General features: G+C 44.9%; 1 protein-coding gene across 2 annotated transcripts in view; it reads right to left on the bottom strand.

Annotated features, from left to right (window-relative positions):
- CCZ1 (CCZ1 vacuolar protein trafficking and biogenesis associated) overlaps positions 1–19,398 on the bottom strand; it is a 30,779-nt gene continuing 11,381 nt past the window's right edge. Inside the window, exons 8-15 of one of the 2 annotated variants that reach the window (XM_028088444.2) lie at positions 18,133–18,214; positions 16,272–16,333; positions 15,863–15,974; positions 9,585–9,618; positions 8,824–8,941; positions 1,842–2,000; positions 1,443–1,570; positions 1–349 (exon numbers count right to left, since the gene is read on the bottom strand). In XM_028088444.2, the coding sequence (XP_027944245.1) occupies positions 294–349; positions 1,443–1,570; positions 1,842–2,000; positions 8,824–8,941; positions 9,585–9,618; positions 15,863–15,974; positions 16,272–16,333; positions 18,133–18,214 (751 nt within the window). In that variant the 3' untranslated portion in view covers positions 1–293. The other variant, XM_088016714.1, reaches the window with a different exon arrangement.

The raw sequence follows: 19,398 nt of genomic DNA, 5'->3' as shown, positions 1-19,398 counted from the left end.
TTTTAAAAACCTTAACAATTTATTTGTCTTATTTTCCAATAAAATATTCACATAATGTCAAAAGAATGGAATGAAAGAGATGTAGCCGACTACCTTTAATTATTTCCACATAAATATTTAAAATCTAAAAACCCCAGCGGATCATCAGACTGAGTAGAAATTTGATTCTTCAAAGCAAGTATTGCTTTACTATTGTCATTAATTCAGTCAATAATATGACCGAGAACCTGCAGTGGTAAACAAAATGCCTGCTGAGTTGTTTTTTAAAAGATGTTTCGGCGAGCCATTATGGGTCAATCCAAGAAGAATATGTTATTGAACTGCGTTGCACAAAGTTTCTTTACCTCTTCTGCAAAAAAAAAAAAAAAAAAAAAAAAGCAGAAAATGGGGGTGAGAAACTGAGGTTTTCACTTAAAAGGTTATCGGATATATGTTAGTACTTCAAACTCTTCTGGAATACAGCTGGGAATAAATGTCTGCATTTACTGACCTTTAAGCTCCGAGGCCTAGGTCAGAAATGTTCATTAAGACAAAGGACAACAAAAGCTTTGAGTGCCCCGAGACCTCAGTGCTGTGCCACACAGCACTCCTCTGGGCCTGGGGAGGCGCAAGCACCGGACACACCCACGGGCTGGGGGACTGGAGTACAACTTCTAAAACGCTGAGTAAACGGGTAAAACACTAGCTGCCACCTGGGCTGTGGTTCAAGTGCTCCGCAGGGGTGGCACCATCATGACTCCATTCCCCCTGCGCCGGGTGCATTCACTGCTGTTTCTAATGCACACACCTCTTGCTACAAGTACTAGTAAGAGAAAAATGTACCGTGTCCTAGCAGATTTGTGCAGAAAACAAAACCACACACCTGACTTTTATCCTATGTAGAGCACTGCCCCAACCGTCCCGCTCAAGCAGAGCAGCGAGAGAGCCCGATGCGGTGAAGGGGACACCACCCCCTCCTCCAGCACAAGCAGCTGTCAGGATCAGCCGAGGCGATCGCTGGAACCACAGTGCACTCGGGACCAGACCAACGGGAAGGCGGGAGGGAGGTCCCGCGCCCCTGGTCTGCTCAGCCACAGACAGGGGGCTGTAACTTGTGCAGTGAACCTGACAGCTCTGCCTCGGGATGTCTCTTTATCACCGGGAATAAAAGTGGACATTTTTATACACGGTGAATAAAGCCATGGGAATTTTTTTTTCCTTTTAGCATTATAGAAAATTTTCCTTCAGCCACTGCCAAGTCTCCTGTAACACAGGGAAGTTTTTCATGTACTTTTTCAAGGAACTGTGCTACAGAAGAACACAGAATGGATCAGACCATGGTTTCCTTTAAGCAACAGGCATCTGCTCAACATCCCCACAGTCGTGACTCACTCCCTAGCAGGTTTCCCGGCACACGGAACGGACAGCACTCCAGTTCTGCTCAAGTACCAAAGCCTATTTACCATTGACTTCAATCAGGTTTGCGTTTTTTTGATTCAGAATAACATACAGCTCCCGCTGGTCAGACTTCTTCCCGACAACCCAGTAATCGCTCATTGCCTTCACAATGACTTCTTCATCTTCATCCACTCTGCAAGACACGAGTTCCAGAACGCAGCAGTTTGTTACAGGGTTAGCTACAGCGTGAAAGACACACACACTCTAAGACCAGAAACTGGAAACCAGTCACTTGAAAAGTGTGGGGAGTCACGTGCAAGTGACCAGTGACTTCGGGGCCCCTGATCTCCTCGGAAGGGTGGCCCTCTGAGGCGGCTCAGGGCCACTCCTTTGAAGAGGATTCCTTCAACGCCTCTTCTCTCCTCAGAAAGGGGGCACCTAAGTTGAGAAGTTGTTAGAATTACCTAGTAAAATCACTGTTGATGTCACCCAGAATCTTCATTAAATCCGGATGCACGGATGTAAGCGACACACTAGGTGTTTTCCTCATGTGAATTGTACTTTTCTCGGCTAAATTCATATGGTTGAAGTAGATAAACTTAAACTGGGGTTCTTTTTCAGACCTGTGAAAACATGTCATTAAAATGGTAACATTCTCAAAGAATAATTAGCCAAACAATAGCACATTGTTAAAACCTTAAATCCATGTGGCTAAGGCCTTGTATTTTCGATGGCTGGGCCTTCAAATCAAGAATCTCAGTTAAGATGTAATAGGCTCTTTGTTCACTAGTAACTTCTTTGATAACCGTGAAGTAATCAATATGATGGAATTTTCCAGAAAGGTGAAGTTTATCTTTTTTTGAAAAACCAGTATTATAACCATTTTTGTGATGATTTTCTCCATATTCTCCGCGTTTTGAATTTTTAAAAACAAATGCAAACTACACACAGGCCACCTGTCTTCTAGCAGAGGGGTCAGCAAACAATTAGAGGCCCTGGGGCCAAATGTGGCCTTTTTCCTAAATAACGCTTTAGCGGTACACAGCCACACCCATACGTTCATGTACCGTCTGTGGCCACTTTCACGCTTCAAGGACAGTTGAGTATTTGCAACCTATACAGCCCACAAAATCTGAAATGCGTATGATGTGGCCCTTTGCAGAAGCTGTCTGCTGACCCGTTTTAGGAGAGTAACGGCTCCTTTATCCCACGGTGCTGGGGAATGAATGCGCTCCCTGTATGTAATCCACCACAGAACTGAAGCTCACTCCTGTAACAGAGCTTTCACCACCCTAGAGGGAGACTGTTCTAAGGTGTCTTAGGCTTTTCTGCTGAAGCATAAGGAATATTTTAATTGGAATACATCTTTTACTATTTGAAAAGACTGGCCAAGGCTACCACACTGCCTCCCAGGTCCGAGTCTGGGCTCCTGAGGCAACGGCTCCGACAGCAAGGACACAGCTCCCGGGGCCTCCCGCCCTCCCTGCTCACTGCACCCTTACTTCGGGTACACTCTGGGCTGTGGGGGACTCAGAAGCCTTCTCTGCTTACTTCCGGGTTAGCAGCCATGTTCTGGTGGGCTGAGTGTGCCGGAAATCCGACCTCCAGAAAAGTGGGTTACTACTGTAATACTTTACATCTAGGCAAAGAAAGAATGTGGATGGCTTAGTGTCCAGGAAAATGAGAAGAGAATTCGTAACAAAACCAGAATACGTTTTTAAGTAGGCCCCTAAAACTAAGAAAAGCAAGTATAACTTCAAGAAACACTGGGAAGATGGAATATTTCAAAGACGTTTGGAAACAGTTGGGAATTTTGCTGTCCAGGCAAACTTCTACCCAGCTGCAATCAGGCTTCCAGTCCTGGCCGTTCCGTTTCACCCCAAAACATTCTCTGTGGCCTCCCTCTTTCCCTCACTTAGAATATGTAAAATACTCTTCTAAGAAGATCTAAATTATTTCTTTTGTACCCACGAAGGAAATTTACATGAGCAAATGCTATGCAGCAGTTACAACAGGGACCAATGTGGCCTCTTTCTACTCCGCCTTCCACAAGGATAACATAAAAACAGGAATAGAAAAATTGCTACTTGCTCTTTCACTATTAACTTGTCCTCTTAATAAAAGAAAAGCGAGAGACCAGCTCACAATAAAAACAGCAAGGATAACATTCATCCTACAGGCTTATTAGTTCTATTGAAAGTAACATCTAACAAACGCTGTGCTAGTTTCGAAGGAGTAGCCGCCATATTCACCCGGTATCTTTTCCAAAGAGCGAAAACAGACTCCTTTTAAACACCAAAGCGTTTTTTTCCCCTAAACACAGAAATGCAAATTTCTTGCCTTCTCAAAAAAAGAACATGCTAAATACAGTTACCTACGTCAATAGAAGATACACTAAACACAGGGAAGTGCAGAATTCCTCTTGACTATCTGTTGCAAAGTTTGGTTTAAAAATACCATAGCACAGGGCACCTGGGTGGCTCAGGCGGTTAAGCGCCTGCCTTCGGCTCAGGTCATGATCCCAGGGTCCTGGGATCGAGCCCTGCATCGGGCTCCCTGCTCAGCGGAGAGCCTGCTTCTTCCTCTCCCTCTGCCTGCTGTTCTGCCTACTTGTGCGTGCTCTGTCAAATAAATAAATAAAATCTTTAAAAAAATAAATAAATAAAAATACCATAGCACAGTAACAATATCCTCAAAGAACATGGAAAGGTGGGGCCTGTCATTTAAGTGGTTGTTTTTAGAGAGGAGTTTCTGTTCTCTGTCAACCCTTTCTTCACATCCCTTTGCCTCTCTCTTCTACAATCGGCTGAAAACCCAAGGATCTGTGATTGGCAGAGTCACAGGGAGGTCTCCCATGAGTAAACAGCTTCAGTTTTACTGAGCTGCCAGAGACTTCAGTGTTTAAGGACCAGGTATGTGAAAACCCACCCAAACGTCAAGAGCACGCCAGGAGAGGCTCTGAACCGGTGGAGGAAATCAGCAGATGTTCAGCAGGTGCTTGACTGTTTGCGGAGTTTCCCTGTGGACGTCAATGGCTGGCTGGGAGCACCGAGACCATCTGGAGGTTTTCCTTGTTCTGGGCCTCGTTCCAGACGGCTCAGGTTGCCAGACACGTGGTTTCTAGGTGAGGATGGCTATTCCTCACTTAACAAACTGAACTAAAAAGATTCTGAATTGACCGATGTGTAGATTGTAAAAAAGGAAAACTGGTCTTAATTTAGGAGTTACACAGTACAGCTCTGTTCCTTTGCATGTCTAGGGTAATCAGGACGTGGGGCACAGCTGAGCCCTTAGAATATGCACGTGAACTCTGCCCTGGAAGGCAGGCTTCCCCACTCCTGCTCCCCCTGCACCTCCTCCGGACACCAGCCGGGCCAACCCATCCCTTCTCGCTTCCCTCCTGCCTGGCATCCCGTCCTGAGTCTCATTGTCAGCAACCTGCCGTCAATGGGTGCGCTCCTCACTAGGAATCCTAGCGCCGTCAACCTTCCAAGCAAGTGGGCTGGTTTACAAATGTATTTAAAATGACTGATAAAAAAGGATTATAAGAATTGCTCACAGGAAAGAGTCTCCTTTTCCTTCCAGTAACTTTGTACCGCCTTCTCCTCCTCACAACTTTCCAAATTTTAGCACTCAAAGTGGCTAGTGAGTAGGAATATGTGAAAGAAACAGAAACAAATGTCTCGAATTCAGAAAACGATCGATTTGGGGGAAAAAGTCTTAAATTAGGGCCCTTCCTCTAGCCCTTAAAAATTCCAGGTGAATTAGACTGAGACACAGAAGATAAAACCATACAAGTACCACAGACGATAATGGCATTTTAAAAATGATATTGGGATAGAAGGCTGCAAGTAGGCCAGTGAAGAGAGAAATCTAAAGGAAATGCCCAAAGAAATGGACTACATATAAATCCCAGACATGTTATCAAAAACAGTAAAACCAAACTCAAAAAAATACATAATATGACTGAAAAGCACAAACATAAAAGCAAAGATATAAAGCACTGGAGTGGGAAGAGCCAACGGACACGGACAGGCGGTTTGTGGGAGACAGAAATGCCAACCTCCGTGTCACCTAGGGGGCGTCTGACACAGCACAGTGCATGAGTGCTGGTGGCCCCTGTGGGAGGTGACCCACTGTCACTGCGCATTCCCTCTGCCCCAGAACTCCATGCCGGGGATATCTCCGAACAGGGGGAGTACACGTACGCACCAGATAGTTTAATACAGAGCTGTTTTAATGCTAGCAGCCAGAACCAGACCACCCATCAAGTGCAACAAGGATTCAACAGAGCTCATCTAGCCAATTAAGTACCATGAAACCCTGAAAGAGAAGAGGCAGATCCATATTTTTGGTTTAAAATGATGTTCATGCCATACATTTTTTAAAAGCTACAGATTTACAACATGACATGGTTTAAAAAGCCCATCTGTAAAGAACACTGTGTATATATCACTGTTTTCCTATGTGTACGAGTCTAAAAACATACAAGCTAAATGAGAGAAGATTTCCAATATTTGTATTTCTGAATTTAAAAATTAAGGACATAGGGAATGCCTGGCTGGCTCAGTCGGTTAAGCGTCTGCCTTCGGCTCAGGTCATGATCTCAGGGTCCTGGGATCGAGCCCTGTGTTGGGCTCCCTGATCCACGGAAAGTCTGCTTCTCCCTCTCCCCCCTGCTCCTGCTCTCTCTCTCTCAGAAAAAAAATGTTTTAAAAAAACAAAAATTAAAATTAAGGACATAAATTACTCTCTCAAAAAAATTTTTTTAAATACTTAAACTAAGTCCTTGAGTAGAAAAAAATCAAGGTGTCACACAAGTAATAGAAACCAAATACAAAACAAACCTACTTCATGCCATTCTTTAAAGGGGTGACCTCAATTTTCTAAGGAACATTAAAAGAACTGCAGCTTAAGAGTATGGATTCAACACGAAACCTCACGCCCTGAGCCAGGGCTATGGCTGCTCTCCCCCGAGGACTGAGGCTGACAGAACAGCAGGGCACCTGGTGCTGACCTCTGGGGTCAGGACGGGGACAGCTGGCTGCCTCGTCAGCACCCCTCACCCTTCAGCAATGCCGGGAGGAGCTGGGATGAGTCTTGGAGGTCCTAGGACTAGCGTGTAAAATGGTTTGATCTGGGTCAGGATTTCCAGAAGAAAAGCACATTATCTTTTGTACTGAATTCAGAGCATTTTCCTCTAGTCAGCTGATACTTAACAGCCTGGCAAGCGAGAGCCCCTTACAACATATAAAATCTCAGATGCGTTGAGAGCAACCCTAAGGTCAGCTTTTTTTTTTTTTAAGATTTTATTTATATATTTGACAGAGACAGCGAGAGAGGGAACACAAGCAGGGGGAGGGGCAGAGGGAGAAGCAGACTCTTAACGACTGAGCCACCCAGGCGCCCCCTAAGGTCAACTTTCAAGACAAAAACAACTACGCCTCTAGAGTCTCTGTTCTTGGGCATCGCCCTAAATTGTGTGTTCTACCACTGAGTTTTCCAGGTGCGCGTCTCTCAGGGGCCACTGATACTACACAGCAGTTCTGTTAACAAAAACTGTCCCCTGAGATAGACGGAGCCGTGCTAGACCGTATACAGCAAAGGGTTAACTGTAGAATCTAAGTGGGGGGCTGTGTGTGTGTTCATAGCGTCATTTTTCCACCTTCCTGTGTTTGGAAATTTCCATAATAAAATATCGGAAACTGTTTTCTAATGAAATTAGACTGTTAATGTCCATGGCCCTCTCCTCCTTCAAACTATTGATTTGGGGAAAAAATCCCAGAGCCCTTCCTCTAGCCCTGGAAAATTCCAGGTGAATTAAAGATCGAAACACGGGAAGATAAAACCATAAAAGTACCAGAGATAAAAATAACGCATTTTTATGATATGGGGGTAGAAAGCTGCAAGTATGACACCGAAGGTAGAAATATAAAGGAAGTGACTAATAAAATGGACTATATAAATCCCAAACTTGTATGTTATAAAAACCAGTAAAACCAAAGTTAAAAATGAAAAATAGGTGACATGACCTCCATACAATCCCAAGGAAAGTTGACCTTTGCAGAATAGAAGGTCCCTGACAAGCAAGACTTCCTCAGATATTCACTGGTGAGTTCATTAAAATCCGTCACATCTACGGAAAGCACAGGCAGAACACTTGACACGTCCAGCAATCTCCCGGGGGGGGGGGGTTGGGAAAGGAGGGGAACTAGGCTTTCTCTCTCTCCACTCAGCAGTTTATAACTCGCATGATACCCAACAGATCGGACTCACTTATGTTTCCTTCAGAAAAGAAAATCTGACAGTTTCATGGTGAAAAAATTAAACCTCAAGAGACAAACCATAAGAGATGCTGAACTCTAGGAAACAAACTGAGGGCTGCTGGAGGGGAGGTGGGTGGAGGGATGGGGTGACTGGGAGATGGGCACTTGATGGAATGAGCACTGGGTGTTACACGCAACTGATGAATCACTAAATTCTACCTCTGAAACTAATAATACACTGTATGTTAATTAAATCGAATTGGAAAAAATTAAACCTCAAGAGGGAAAGTGGTCAGGCACCTTCATTTCTTGGCCTTATCTCTTCTAACGCGAAGTAAGCTGTTGACAGTAACGATCCACACGCAGATACAAAGCCTACACGCACTATCACCTGGACCCTGTGCGTGACCTCTCCACAGGCTGGTGCTTCTGGAAGACCATAGAGGCACAGCACAGGCTCACTACGAACACAGGTTATACATAAATTCATACACGTTGGGAACTTCTCAAACATACAGGAAGTCCATATAAAGAGGGCTTTTGTTTCTCAAAGTACTTCCCACGTGCTCGCTTAATCTTTGTAACACATGACTTTACATTGAGAAGAGAGTAGAAAGAGGTTCAATGACTTCCCAGTGTTCTTAGAACCAAAATGACTTTAACCTGAGTCTCCTGATACACTACTCGAGCTAGAGTCCTTCAAGGCACCAGATTCTAGCCCAAGGCCCTAAAGGCCAACATCATAGCTAACTTTCCCCCATACATGTATGCACAAAAGGCAAAGTAATTTCTGTCTACACGAGGCCCAAGCCCTGCTGATTACCACTGCCAGTGTGAATTTTACAGTGTGGGCTGGTGAAGTGGAGTGTGAGGTGGTGCTCACAAGGTCCAGCCCACAGGCACAGCTAGCACACCCCACCCCGTTCGTTTACGCCACAGTCAGGGGAGAGCTGAGGGAAGGTATTCACAGAAGACCCAGCCTCCACCGTCATCATGGAGCAGCAAAGTTCAGGGAACAGTTCCCCAGGGAGCTTTTCAGACAGGCCTGAACTGCACGTTTGTTCTCGGGATTCAGAAAAAACACAAATGATATTACCATCCATATTCTTAAGTAAAAACTACCTTTCTTCTTCCCAAACCAGTTAAATACCAGAAGGTAAACACGAAGCAAAGTACAAACCCAGACATTCTTTTGTTGATGTTAAACTGCTCACAAATGTCAGATGCCAGCACTGTGAGCTGGGGCCCAACAACGCTGTCCAGTCTTCGGCAAAAATCCAACGTGGGCTGTACAGAGGCTAACGAGTAATTTAAAAAATACCAGTAAGTTCTAGAATTCTTTGTGTCAAAAAGGTCAATATTCATCTAACGATCTTAATTACAGTATTCCAATGAAAACTTTACTGATCAGGAAAATAAGACAGTTGCATGACTGGCTTTCCCTCCCCTCCCAAAGAGAAGAGAAACAGAAGAGTCAAAGTTATATTTAAGGTGTAAAAGAGTCGAAGACCTATCTTATTGTAAATATCAATTAAAGCACACCCCGTGGGCTGGTAAATTGGCTGGCTACCCCCAGTAGACCGAAGAAGGTCAAATATTTAACGTACAGCACACAGCACTCAGGGCCCAGCTGCTCTTTGGTCTTTTACAAACACGACCCCTTTTAACCCCCTAAACCCCCTTTGATAAAGGTACTCTTATTATCACTTAACAGGCAGGGAGGCACAGAAAGGTGCCCAGGGCCCACCGCTAGGAAGCAGGTAGGCCAGAACGTTAAAAATACAAGAAAGAGCTAGTTCCCTGGCAGAGATCACAGAGGGGAGCCGTGCTTCACAGAGCCTCTATGACAACATGTTTACTCTTTAGGGATAGAACACAGCAAAGCGTAAAGCGAAAAGGCTTATCTACTCGGGCTGAAGTCAGATACAGGTGTGTACCTACCATCAATCATAAAGCACACAGCTGCACTCATGGCCTGGGAAGAGAAAACAAACCAAAGATTACAAAACGGCACAAAAAAGAAATTCGATGACCCAATGCAGTGGCCTTGTTTGAATCTTGACTTGAATCACTTGGTCAAGCTATTTTTTAGTCAACTGGAGAAATCTGGATATGGACTGGAGAGCAGACAACATTAAGGAAAGCGTTTATTTTGCCAGGTGTGCTAATAACATGGTGGTTAGGTGGAAACAGATGCCCTTATTAGAGATGCAAATTGGAGCGTTTATGAATGAAATGACATGATCTAACATGTGCTAGCAAAAAAAAAGTGCAGGGAAAACAGGTGAAAGATTAGCATTAATTTTTATTTATTTAATCTTAATTAAATTAAGCTGTGGGATGGGCGCCTGGATTCATTCTAGTCTTTATTTTTGTGTATGTTTGAAAATTTCCATGAACGCAGTTAAAAAGCCCCCAGCAGATTAATGTCCCCTTGTCTCCCCTTTCATGATAGTGAATGTTGCAGTTGGGACACTGGCTACAGCAACCGAGACCATAAATCAAATAACCAGACACGTTTAAATGTATCGCTGTATATGGTATAACACTGCACAGTGGTGAAACAGTCACGCAGAACATAAGGCCTTAGGAGAGAAAGCCACAGAGCTCCTCCTGAGGCCCGCTCCTGCAGGCAGCCACTTTTAACGGTGTAGATACCACGGCTCTAGCGCTGTGGCCCTCAGATGTCGCACGGAATCCCTACTCACGTCACGACAGGGACGACCCCTCATCAGCTTTCCCCTCCCTCCCCGCTGTTTAGGGCCGCTCCAGCTTCCCCACGGGTCACCGCACCACCCCAGAAGGCTCAGTTCTCCCGCCCCAGCCTCAGGCACCAGCTCCTGGATTGCTGCTTTTCACACGAGCACACCTACCCCCGCCCTCCGTCTCTGCACCTCTCCCCACATCTGCCTCTCAACCCCTAGCAGCTGTAACTCTCTTTTCACACAGTCATACTTAAGGACACCTGCACTATTTTGTAAGTGAATCGTAATTATCACCTGCTTATAAACAGGTTAAAATACTGGTGGCTCACAGGCGCGTTCCATCCAGTATGTGTTTCTTTCTGTGTAATTTTGACTTAGATGTCAGCTAGTTTCCTACGAACATTCCAACTTCCAGCCTCTCCTGAGATACCAGCACAGCTGAGACCACCAGCTCTGCTTTCCGAGGTGCTACATCGTGGAGGTGAGTGGCCCCTGGCCTCCTTCCAACTCGTGCGACGCCGTGTTTCACAGCACGACTCCATACTGAAGCCCCATGCGCTTATGTCTACCATCTGCGGGGTTCCTGCAGGCATCTGCAGGCGTGACTCCTTACAGGTTGATATTTTTTAAATGTGCCTTTCAAGTCCCTGTTTAAAAACCTGAAGAATTTCCAATACACAGAAAAGCACACAGAATGGCATGATGAACCCTGCAGGCCATCACTTCCCCAGTGACTGTCAGCTGACACACAGTCCTACCCTACGCCCCTCCCCTACCTACATGCTCATCTCAGATGCCACGTTAGTTACTCCAGACACAGATGTTAGGTATCCACGGAGGACCAGGACTTGGGAGCCCGTTCAAAATGGCAGCATGAGGAGCTCCACAGATTCTCCTCAGTCTAAACACCATAATTGAAGAAAATTATAAAAAACAATACTTTAAATTTCCAGAGGGAAACTGGCCGAAGGGCAGACAGCAAATGGAGAATGTTAAAGAACACCCACTACATCTGAGTATTAACAACATCAGTCTTTACAACTTCAGAGCCGTCAACACATACGGTATTAAGAACAAGGAAAATGTCAAATCAAGAACTTAAATTTCCATCCTCAGACCTTGGAATAAAGAGTAAACTAAACCTAAAGCAAGAGAAGGAAGAATATAATGAAGATCAGAGCAGAAATAAATGAAATAGAGAACAGGACATCAATACAAAAAAAATAATACCAGAAGCTCGTTCTCTGAAAAGATGAGCAAACTTGAAAAACCTTTAGCTAGACTGCCCAGACCAAGTCAAAAAGAGAGGAGACACAAACCACTAAAATGAGGGATTAAAGAGGAGACACCATTACTGATTTATGGGGGAAAAAAGATTTTAAGGCTATAATACTATGAAAAATTACATACGAACATACTGAATAACAAGCAGAACAAATTCCTAGTAAGATGCAAACAACTGAAACCGACTAGAGAAGAAATAGACAGTAAGACCTAGAGCAAGGACGGAGACTCTTTCATAATGGGAAGGTTTCCAACAAAGAAAAGCCCAGGTGTAGATGGCTTCACTGTGACCAATTATTCAAAGAATTAACAGCAATCCTTCATAAACTCTTCCAAAAAACAGGAGATGAGGAAACACTTCCCAACTTAGCCTGCGGCCGGTAGAAGCCTGATACCAAAACCAGACCACGATTTCAGGAGGAGAGAAAAACCACAGGTCAACACCCCCTCCGCCCCGAGCCCACGGGGCGTCAGCAGAGCTCTGGAGAGCTGGGGCCTAAGGCCAGGGATGCCGGCGGTCAGCTGAGCGCGGCCAACACCCAGTAAAAACTCCAGAAATCAAGGCTCGAGAGAGCTTCCCTGGATGACAAGTCTCCACACACGTCACACATCCCCGCTAGAAGACAGGCCCCGTGCTGTCTGTGCAGCTCCACTGGGAGGGGACACCTGGAGGCTTGGGCCTGGTGACTCCCAGATCCTGCCCCGTGCACCTCTTCCGTCTGCACCCCTTTGCTGTAATAAACTGTAACTGGGAGCGTGCTGGCTTCTCTGAGTCCAGTGAGCACCTCTAGTGAATTCCCAGGCCTGATGGTGGTCTTGGGGGCCCCTAAGCTAGCACTGTTAGGAGCGAGGGTGATCTTGGGCACTCCTGCACTTTGCAGCGAGAAACCACTGAATACATTAAATGGGCTAATTATACCGTATGTGAATTATATCTCAATAAAATGGTTTTGAAAAGAACATTTTAAAGTAACTGTGATACCATCATCCCATTTAAAATTCTACCTATTGGGGCGCCTGGGTGGCTCAGTTCGTTAAGCGACTGCCTTCGGCTTGGGTCATGATCCTGGAGTCCCGGGATCGAGTCCCGCATCGGGCTCCCTGCTCAGCGGGGAGCCTGCTTCTCCCTCTGACCCTCCCCCCTCTCGTGTACTCTCTCTCTCATTCTCGCTCTCTCAAATAAATCTTAAAAACAAAAAAATTCTACCTATTGATTGACTCAAAAAAGGAAATCCAATAAACAATAGAGGGTACCTGGATATTTCTTCCACTAGGCTTCAAAGTCATTACCCCCTGTCATTCAGACGAGAATGATTTTAACTTGCTAGAAAAGTGGGCTTTGCCCTACCCCAGTTATGGTTCATTTTCAGACATGTCTGTTTGTACACCTTCCCTGGAAATCTCTCCTCCTGTGCCATTCCTCGGCACCCCCAACATTCAATCAAATCTCGCAGCCATACTATTTTATGAAGGCGACATCTTTTGTTCTGGAGCCCCTGCGCCCAGAACAGAGCCCCCCTTCCTCTGTTCCACCGCGGAAGTCCCTGAGAGGTGCTACCTTCGTCACAGACTCAGAGCTCTATCACCTCAAGCCGCCTCCTTACTGTCCTGCTGCGGCACGGCCACTGTGGTGGGTTCGGAGGTATTCTCATTCTTGGTTTCTTCACTGATTCTGATATACAATGCCATGCAAACCCGAAGAATGGCTGCATGGGGTAACCTTTCTGAGACCTTTCACTATTTTTTTTTTTTTTAAAGATTTTATTTATTTAATTGACAGAGAGAGAGAGACAGCAAGAGAGGGAACACAAGCAGGGGGAGAGGCAGAGGGAGAAGCAGGCTTCCCGCCGAGCAGGGAGCCCGATGTGGGGCTCGATCCCAGGACCCTGGGATCATGACCTGAGCCGAAGGCAGTCGCTTAACCAACTGAGCCACCCAGGCGCCCCGAGACCTTTCACTACTAATACACCTTTCTTTGATCTCACCTGTGAGGAGATCGTTTAGCTCGGCAAAGAATTCTACACTAAAAAACTCTCTCAGAACTTTGAAAGTCTTCCTTCCCTTGTTACCTGACATCTGTTGCCGGTAAGGAAACGGCTGCTAATGCCAGTTTTATTTATGGGTGACTTGATTTTCCTTCTGGAAGCTTCTGGGATCTTCTCTTTATATTTCTGAAACTGCCCACTGTGTGCATTGGAGTGGGTCTTTTTGATTCACTGTGTGGGATAGTCAGTGGGCCTTTCCAATCTGGGAAATGTGTTCTTCTTCAGCTAGACATGTCCGCATGATACACTTGACTAATTTCTTCTTCAACTTTTTATGAATCAGATGTGGAAATCCCTCTCTCCCATCTTCTCTCCCTATTTTATTTAAAAAATTTTTTTCTTTTTAAAAAATTATTTTAATTTAAATTCAATTAGCCAACATATAGTACATCTAGTTTTTGATGTAGTGTTCAATGATTTTCTCCATATTTTCATCTCTGATCATTTTATCTTATATTTGAGGCAGGGCAACTTATCTTTAACGCTTCTAATGAAGTTCTCCTGTCAAAAATTATATTTTCAGGGGACAGGGGCTGAAGGGTTATTGTTTAATGGGTACAGAATTTGGGGTGAAGACAAGTTCTGGAAACAGACAGTGGTGACGTCTGTCCAATACTGTGAATGTACTTAAAAATGGGTTAAAATGGCAAATTTTATGCTATGTGTATCTTGCCCCAATAAATAATTTTAAGAATTATGTTTTCAAATAACCTAAGTTTACTCTAGCCCTGACTCTTTCAGGTCCTGTTTCAGTTTTATAGATACACTTCCCCAATCTCTGCAGATGTTAATTTTTACACGTTCTGTTTCCAAAGTCATTTTTGTTTCTTTCAAGATCTACAGCTTTGTTTTTCCAAGCACGCTAAAGGATGAGGGAGTGCGCGGCTGACCAGGGAGGGAGGCTCTGCTCTGGGGCAGGACGAGGGCAGCAGTTACACAGGCACCCAAATCACCGCTTGTTCTCAGGTGTTCACATCCACACTAGCCACATAGGGCTCCCCAGATTTTTTTTTTTTTAAGGTTTTATTTATTTGACAGAGAGAGACACAGCGAGAGAGGGAACACAAGCAGGGGGAGTGGGAGAGGGAGAAGCAGGCTTCCCGCTGAGTAGGGAGCCCGATGTGGGGCTCGATGCCAGGACTCTGGGATCACGACCCGAGCTGAAGGCAGACGCTTAACGAATGAGCCACCCAGGCATCCCCCAGACTGTTTTTCTTTAAAAGGACCCTTGAGGGGTGCCTGGAAGTGTCTGCCTTTGGCTCAGGTCATGATCCCAGGGGGAAAAAAAAAAAAAAGGACCTTTGACTTTCACCCAGGGATACGTGCTTGGTTGCCCGTGTGTGTTTAAGGATGGGAAAAGGGCTGGCTGGCTAGTTTATATACAACACTTCACTTACTCCCCTCCAAGCTCACTTCCCACTCCTGACTCCTTAGGTGTTATCTCCAAACCAGGAGCTTCCCTGGGTTTCTGTGGGGGCACGCGGGCTCTTGCCTTAGTGCACCTCCTCTACTCACGTCCTTGGCCGGACTTCATCAGCACCCACTTACACCCCCTTCCTGCCTTCCAGGGAGAGAAGGATCCCTCCATTCTGATGTTCACTTCCACCCTATGCTCTCACACCACCATTTCTAGGCCTTTACAAATTAAAACATAATTATATTCTCAGGTGGGGAAGAAGATAAACACACATGCTTATTAGCCTTCTTTCTTGAACCCAAAACCACCTGTAGAAAACCCAACCTAACATATCTGAGCTATGACTGGACTACCATTATAGAATCAGCAAGCCCGTGCTTTCCAATCTGAGAAAGCAGACTTCACTGAAGTGTGGCCAGCCCCGCACCGGAAGGCATCTAACGATGAGGCACCACCATCTCTGCCTCTGATGTGTGAGCACATGGGGCTTCAAAAGCTTCTGAGTCACAGCCTCAGTGTCAGACAGTGATTCTTACACTAATCTTACTTACACTTTTCTAATAAGAAAAGCACTGAAAAGGAGCTGAAAATAAACCCACTGTTTCAGAGGAGAAGCCATTTTGAGTTTTGCAACAAGTAGAACTTTCAACATCTGTTCTGAGAAATATTTAAGAGGTGTGTAGGCACACTCACTCGTGTACAAGTGTACTGCAAGGGAGATTTACTTTCACATTAATCTGTACTGCTGGAGGGAAAAGCAGTTGTTACCTTATAAACAATTAAATGCAGTGCTTCGTAAGTGTCATCTGTATTTACAAAAATTTTGGGGAATCTGCATTTTGCTTCTGGATCATTAAGGTTCAAGGGTCCAGTAAGAAATCTGAAAAGTAAGCACAGAAATGACTCAATTCAATTAGGTAAATGATAAACAGGAATATATAAGACAGAATATATTACCACTTAATATATATATATATTTTTGGAAGCTAGACATTACTTGGAAAACACCAAATTTCAGAGTATGATAAAGTTTTAATTCACTGGAAACAACAGCATTTCCTTTGCTGATGACTGCCAATAAACAGCACAAAAGTAATTCAGGGTTGATGATTTTACCTTTACCAAAAAAAAAAAATAATAAAATCCAATACTATATATCGAAGAACAGAAGTTCTACCTTCCGTAATGCTGAAGATTTCCTGGCATCTCCGCCCTTACTGGAGAATCCCTTCCCGCCAACTGTAAACATTGAGAAATGACTTATTAGATTTTCTCCTTTTGAAGCTTTGAAAACCGCATTCATACCTACTAGTTGGCTCCATGCCATTTTTCTGTATCATTCACTCACATTCCTCCCCACTAATAAAAGGGAGGGGGGATTACAAGAGCTACATAAAGGATGCATTGATACCCTATACTCCACAGACTGATTTAGTTCCTTTTACAGCAGTAACCGAGAGTTCCCACGTGGTTAATGTAAGCTAGGCAACGACCACCTCGTAGGACCCTAGCAGCAGCACACTCTTCCTATTTTCTCATTGTGGAAACTCAAGTTAGTGTAAGTTCCCCAGCACACACGGCTCCTATGCGGCAGGGCCAGGCGTTAACCCCATGCCTGTCTGACATCAAAGCCTTCCACCAGGACATCATGCCTCCTCATGATTTATATTTGTAGCACACTCCTGAGACTCTGTGCCGAAGATGTACTATTTCAATTCGCACAGGAAAAGGAAAAACAAAAACAAATCCAATAGTCATGTTAGCTGAAACTTCTCATTCTTCTAAAAACCTCTGACATTCTTTTAGTCTACGTTAAATTTTAGCATATAGTCACACACACACAAAAAAGGTTGAAAAACATTCTAAATCCAATAGTAAAAATGGGTATCTGACTCTCAGGTAGGCAGCCTGTGCTGAGAAAAAAAGGCCTCAGGCGTCCACACTCACATTGCCGTGTTGAATACTGTGGTTTCCAATTTTGTAAGCCCCGGTCTTTGGGCAGGTAATAAAGTAGCAGGGTTTTCTGCTGGGGCAGCTGCACTGTCACACATGGAAAAGCCTCCTGAGGGTGTGTACGTCAACAGGTGCTTTAGCATCAGGCAGATCCTGAGATCAAGTCATGGCCCTGCCACTTCCTGGCTAGGTGATCCCGGGTATGTCACTGAAGCCCCCTAGCCTGAGTATCCTATCTGTAAGGTGGGGATAAGGTATCCTACTCAGGATGGTTGTCAGGATGCCAAGAGATAATGCATGTTTGCTGGGCACTCAGACAGTGTCTGGGACATGGTACGTACCTAAGAAACATGAGCCACTGCACTCAAACTGCCTAGAAAGGAACTACATGCAGGACCAGGTCCTTCTCAAAACCGGACTTTCAATTTCTTATCAAAAAGGTTTTTCCTCCTGTTGTTTCAAGTTATAGCCTTAAATGGGGGAGGGAGCGAGCGAGCGTGTGTACGCATCTCAGCCAAAATGATTCGTGGGCGATGAATATTTTTCATCCTCAACCTAATGAGAGCTGCAAAAGGACACTTTGGGGAGAAGGCTGCAGTATTACTTACAGATCTCTGCAGAAAACTGGGAAAGTAAGTATCACAGTGGAAAAGCCAGGCAGGCAATAGAATATCTACAGAATGACACCTCATGCTTGTAGGTGACAAGACCACAGGATTCACCTTTCTTCTGTCAAAGATCCCAGGTGTTTTCAAGTTCCCAGAACCCTACCTAAAACCTGTTTCACCGCTACTCAATGAGTTGCTCCTCTTAAAAACAGACCTTTGCTACTGTACTTGGACATAACAAAGAGCTGACACACATGATTTTCTGTGCTGAGGGATATCACACTAGCAATGTAATGTATAGATCAGAGGTGCCCCACCGACCACCGCATTACTCCATTCTCCTCCCCTGTCCCCCCTACCCCCCCAGCCCCCCAGGCCGGGGGGGGGGGGTGTGTGTATGTATACATACAACAGACATGTGCAGAGAGAGAGACAGAGACGGGGGTGGGAGGGAGGAAGACCACTGCCCGGCCGTACCTCAGGTTCGATATGCCTTGGAAACAGAGACGTGGTGAGGTATTTGTATAAAATTCTCATGTCATCTTGTTCTAACCCACTCCTGAAATATCAGAAAAGCATGGTGTTAAAAGCCTGGAATTGGTCTTCTGTCTTCCTGTGGCTCTGATCATAATAAAGCTCCTCTTTTTTTCTTGTTTACACTATACCCAGAAACCCCTTCCTTGACTGGGAAGTTCCAGAAGGGAAGGAATTAAACTAGTCTGCCACTAGCACTTTATCCTGAGCTGGCAAAGGCGCGACTACTGTGTCATCCTGCATTCTACATGCCATTTTAAACAAGAAGTCACTGGTCTGATTTGATTTGACTTGACTCCCTGCTTGAATTCCACCGCTTCAGGGAGCACTGACAACCACAGCACTCCACTTCAGGTGGCAGACTTCTCTTCGCTTTCCTGGCTGTAGAGAAATGCCACCTGCTTGCACCCAGCCTCCCGGGAACCACTGGCCTGCTGTTGATGGGGAACTTGCTCCTACTCAGTCTCAGAAACGTATGTGGATCTTAATTCTAGGACTTCGGTGGAGGCAGAGAGAAGGAAGAGAAAGCAACAAACCTTCAGGCAAGTCTAATCTGAAACGAGGCAAGAGTAAGTAGCATGTGGAAACAGTGCTGAGACACTGGCAGGCAGCAGACCCTATTTGAGATCAGTTTTTTTTTTATTTTTTTATTGTTATGTTAATCACCATATATTACATCATTAGTTTTTGGTGCAGTGTTCCATGATTCATTGTTTGTTCATAACACCCAATGCTCCATGCAGAACGTGCCCTCCTCAATACCCATCACCAGGCTAACCCATCCCCCTACCCCCCTCCCCTCTAGAACCCTCAGTTTGTTTTTCAGAGTCCATCATTGAGATCAGTTTTCTAGGTAGGGATATAAACAGACCATGAGTCTGTGTCTGATTTTTTTCTATTCAAGACAAGCGGAAAAAAAAATCCTGTGATGAAATCCAACTTTATTATAAATCAAGCCTCTATACCGTATTCCAGAGGCTCTCTTCTTTTCCCAGTGAAACCATCTGTTAGAGAAATTTGGCTTTCCTTGGCAAATACATGCTGCTCCCTTCCTGAGACTCTTTCAAAGCTGTCTCATTTCTTCCTCTTCCTCTGCCGCCTCTCTCCTTTCCAGGGCCATCTTCATAAGGTCTTGTCCACAACTAAAACTATCAGGGAGGGAGCCCTAGCCCCTTAAGCAGGTTTGTTTTGTTTGTCCTATGCCAACTC

This window comes from Eumetopias jubatus, unplaced genomic scaffold (genome assembly GCF_037043125.1).
Source record: "Eumetopias jubatus isolate StellerSeaLion01/CBP00866 unplaced genomic scaffold, mEumJub1_p1.0 scaffold_12, whole genome shotgun sequence".
Taxonomy (NCBI): Eukaryota; Metazoa; Chordata; class Mammalia; order Carnivora; family Otariidae; genus Eumetopias; species Eumetopias jubatus.
The sequence above is the reverse complement of the archived record's forward strand: the minus strand, read 5'-3'. Positions and strand labels throughout refer to the sequence as shown.